Source organism: Equus przewalskii, chromosome 1, assembly GCF_037783145.1.
Source record: "Equus przewalskii isolate Varuska chromosome 1, EquPr2, whole genome shotgun sequence".
NCBI classification, from domain to species: Eukaryota; Metazoa; Chordata; class Mammalia; order Perissodactyla; family Equidae; genus Equus; species Equus przewalskii.
This window is the reverse complement of record NC_091831.1, coordinates 69596593-69600255: the sequence shown is the minus strand read 5'-3', so window position 1 is coordinate 69600255 and position 3663 is coordinate 69596593. Positions and strand designations below refer to the sequence as shown.

The following is a 3663-nucleotide window of genomic DNA, read 5'->3' as shown; positions in this document are numbered from 1 at the left end:
AGTGGAACAAGGATGCTTCTCCACATGAGAAGGTGAGGACGTGATGGAGGAGTGTAGTGCAATAGAGCGTATGTTGGAGCAGATGTGCCATGACAATGGAGTACTTCAGCAGAAGAAGCCTTGTCTCAGTAGCTCCCAGGGCTGTGCTCAGAAGAAGCTGCCTGCTCCTGTTAGCTGGTATAGTATATGGACAGCAAGATCGCATGTTAGGTGGGCTTTTGTCTACCAGGGGAGGCAGAGCCAGAATTGGGGGCTGGGAAATGTGGTTGTTTTGTTCCGTCTGCTCCTCTCTGGGGTTTCAATGTCAAGGCTGCCATGTAGCCTTGTTGTGGCCTGAAACATTCTGGGCTATAGAAACAGGGCTTTGCAGCCAGGGACACTGGGAACATGGGGTGCATATTTACCCCAGAACTGGGACAACAGGCTGTGACAAGTGAGTTTCCTTTTCCTCTCCTTTCCCCTCAGCCCACATCAAGCTCTCAATTTTTTGGAAGAGAGTAGTTACAAGAGTAGGAAGCCCTGCCACCCATGAGGTGACTCACTTGTGTGCCTGGCCTCAGGAATCATGGTAGCTTGGTGGTCTCAATGCTGTCAACTGGAACAGAGGCAGAGGCTCCTTTATGTAGCCCTGTGGCTAGTGCCACACAGGAGTGAGCTGTTGGTTGCATGACCAGCACTTCAGAGAACATGGCCGATGACACGTTAGTGAGAGAGATGCATTCCACACTGCAGACCTGCAGCTTACTATTGAGATGCTACAGTCGGATACTTTGGAAAAGTGATTTATCGAGGGGGAGTGAAGGAGGAAGAGAATGTTCATTGAGCTATGATGTAAGAGTGAGTGCACAGGTGCCATCATCCCAGATTATCTTTCCTAAATGAGCTAATCTGTGAACTTCTGTCACTCCCCATCACTCTCTCATGCCAGCATGGAGCCTCAGGAAAGTGGAGTAAATCCTGGATTTACAACTTATACCATGTTGTTGAGCTCCCCAATGTCTCTGGTCTCCAGCTTCTTATACAAAATGGTTGTGCTAAAGCAGATCGACTCTAAGACTTATGTCTTTCCATAGGCTAATAATTCATCAATGATATTAAATGAAGGATAGAAAAAATTAAATAAAGCTAAACTTTCACTTGAGAGATCTTCAACAATAGATTTGTTCCCATTTTAAAATATTTTGTTGCAGCATTTGGAAAGAGCAGGGGCTTTGGATTCAGGCATATCTAGTTAAGTCCCACTAATGTGACCTAACCTTTCTATGCCTCATTCTGCTTCAGTAGTAGAAGTGGTAGGGGCAACCCAACACTCACGATTGTTGTGGGGAGGAATGAAAATACAGAATTTCGGTGACTAGCACAGTACCAAGTATTAGTAAAGTCCTCAACTAATGACGATGATGATGTTGATAATGATTTGGACCAGAGAACTTGTTGCATGTTTTAAGGAGAATATTCAAAGAGAATATTGCTAATATTACCATTATGTTTATTTACCAATTGATAATATTGTAAAACACAAATGTTCTATAACTAGGAAAATTTCAATCACACTGTCTACTGATCAAGCTATATATAAGAGCATATTAATGATCATAATAGTCAAATTAGACTTTGAGGAACACATTGGAAACCTTGGCATCACATGCCAAGTGAGTTACATGCTTTATCTTACTCAATTCTCACAAGAACATGAACACATAGACCCTAGCATCTTCATTTTACAGAGGATGAAAGCGAAGTTTTCAAAGGTTTACTAGCTTTCCACGGATGACCCATCTCTGAGGGGTTAGAACCCAGTATTGAACTCAGGTCCTTCTGATTCAAGAATCAACTCACTGGAGCACTTTACTATCTGCCTATTCTCCTTGGATATTCAAGTTAGTTGACCTTGTGCTCCCCTAAAACTTCGGCGCTTGCTGTGATCTCTTTATTGTAGGTTAAGGCCAGCAGGTGGTGCTGCTGTGCAAAGAGATGCCCATGGAAATGGGGAATGGAACAACTGTCCAAGAATTCACCTTGGAAGGGTTACCTGCTGTCCAGCAGCTGGGAAAGTTCCTCTTCCTGGTGCACCTGCTGGTGTACCTGGCGTCCCTTCTACGCAATGTGGTCATAGTCACCATCACCTGTGCTGACTCCCGCCTCCAAACACCTACACACTTTTTCCTCAGCATTTTCTCCTTCCTTGAGTGTTGTTTCACAAGTACTCTTGTTTCTAAGTTGCTGGTCATCTTCCTTTTAGGCCAGCAAACGATTTCCTTTCCTGGCTGTTTCATACAAGGCTTTGTTTTTGTATTTCTAGGAGCAGCAGGTTTCTTCCTCATAGCAATGATGTCTCTGGATCAGCACGTGGCCATTTGCAAGCCTCTGCATTACCCGACCATCATGAACCTGAGGACTTGCCTCCTCCTGGTCACTACCTGCTTTGCTTTGAACTTGTCTCTCAACACTGGTCTGGTGGTGAAGGTTTCCCAGCCATCCTTCTGTGGTCCCCATGTCATCCCTCACTTCTTCTGTGACCTTGGCCCCGTAATCCATCTCTCCTGTTCTGACACCAGATCTGTTGAAGTGTTTGCCTTTGTCCTCACTTTATGTATCCTTTCAACATCCCTCATCATAACCATCTTTGCATACAGCAAGATGGTAGTCACAATCGTCTGTCTCCCATCAGCCAAGGAATGATGGAAAGCTTTCTCCACCTGTTCATCTCACATCATTGTCCCCTCTCTGACGTATGGTAGCTGTGTCTTTATATACGTGAAACCAAAGCAAACAAACAGCCTGTACTCCAACAGAGAGGCTGCTCTTGGGAACACGGTGGTGACCCCACTGCTGAACCCTGTCATCTACTCTATGTGGAACAAGCAGGTCCACCAGGCTCTGAAGGAGATAATGTTCAGAATGAAAATATGAAGATTAAAAAAAAATCACATGGCCTTGGATTGGAAGTCTTCAGAGAACCATGCATCTTCATTCTGGCTGATGTAGCTCTCCACAGAGTTCCCAGCTGAGAGTCGCTGGTAGAGCTCACTTGATCTGTTTGCATATCTCTAGCAAAAGGGAATTCTCTATTTTTTCAAGGCTACGTTTTCCCTTGGTGTGCATAACTATCTTCTCCCTAAGTATTCCACATGTTGATGACAATTAATTTTAATAGAAACATCCTTTACTGAATTTATATTCTTCCCTCTGATATAAACAATGTGCTTGAAATCCAAAATTTAGTAATTTATACTCTTTTTATTTCATTCATCTCTAGCCATACACATAGTTCAACATAATTAATAACTATTTACCAAAATGCATTAAATAATAGAAGTTTATATATTAGGTTGTGGTTACGAAGGAAACAATGGAAATAGTAGCAATTCTTGTGCCCACATTCTTCCCACACCTAGCCCAAGGAAATAATGGTCATAGCACCCTTCACCTTGGGATATATATGGTTTGCATCATATGGGCTCTTAATTGCTGTTCTTAGCCCTTGGTTTAGCTACACATGTATTCATCATTCCTGTGCTGGAGAGAAATAGAATTTTTTCAATCTCAGACCATTCTCTGAGGAGAGGGAATAACAATAGCATCCCACAGCTGACTAATGCTCCTGTTTTTCTAAATTATTTACTCTAGATCCAGCCCCTCAGATGCATAATTCATACTTAT

The 3663-nt window shown here is 43.0% G+C and overlaps 1 protein-coding gene across 1 annotated transcript; it reads left to right on the top strand.

Moving 5' to 3' along the window:
* The first annotated feature begins 387 nt into the window (after positions 1-387).
* Positions 388-2913, top strand: LOC103540521 (olfactory receptor 2AP1-like). Its single transcript, XM_008507121.2, is given in 2 exon segments — positions 388-433; positions 1946-2913. Coding segments are annotated over 2 exon segments (1014 nt in total).
* The last annotated feature ends 750 nt before the right edge of the window (positions 2914-3663 follow it).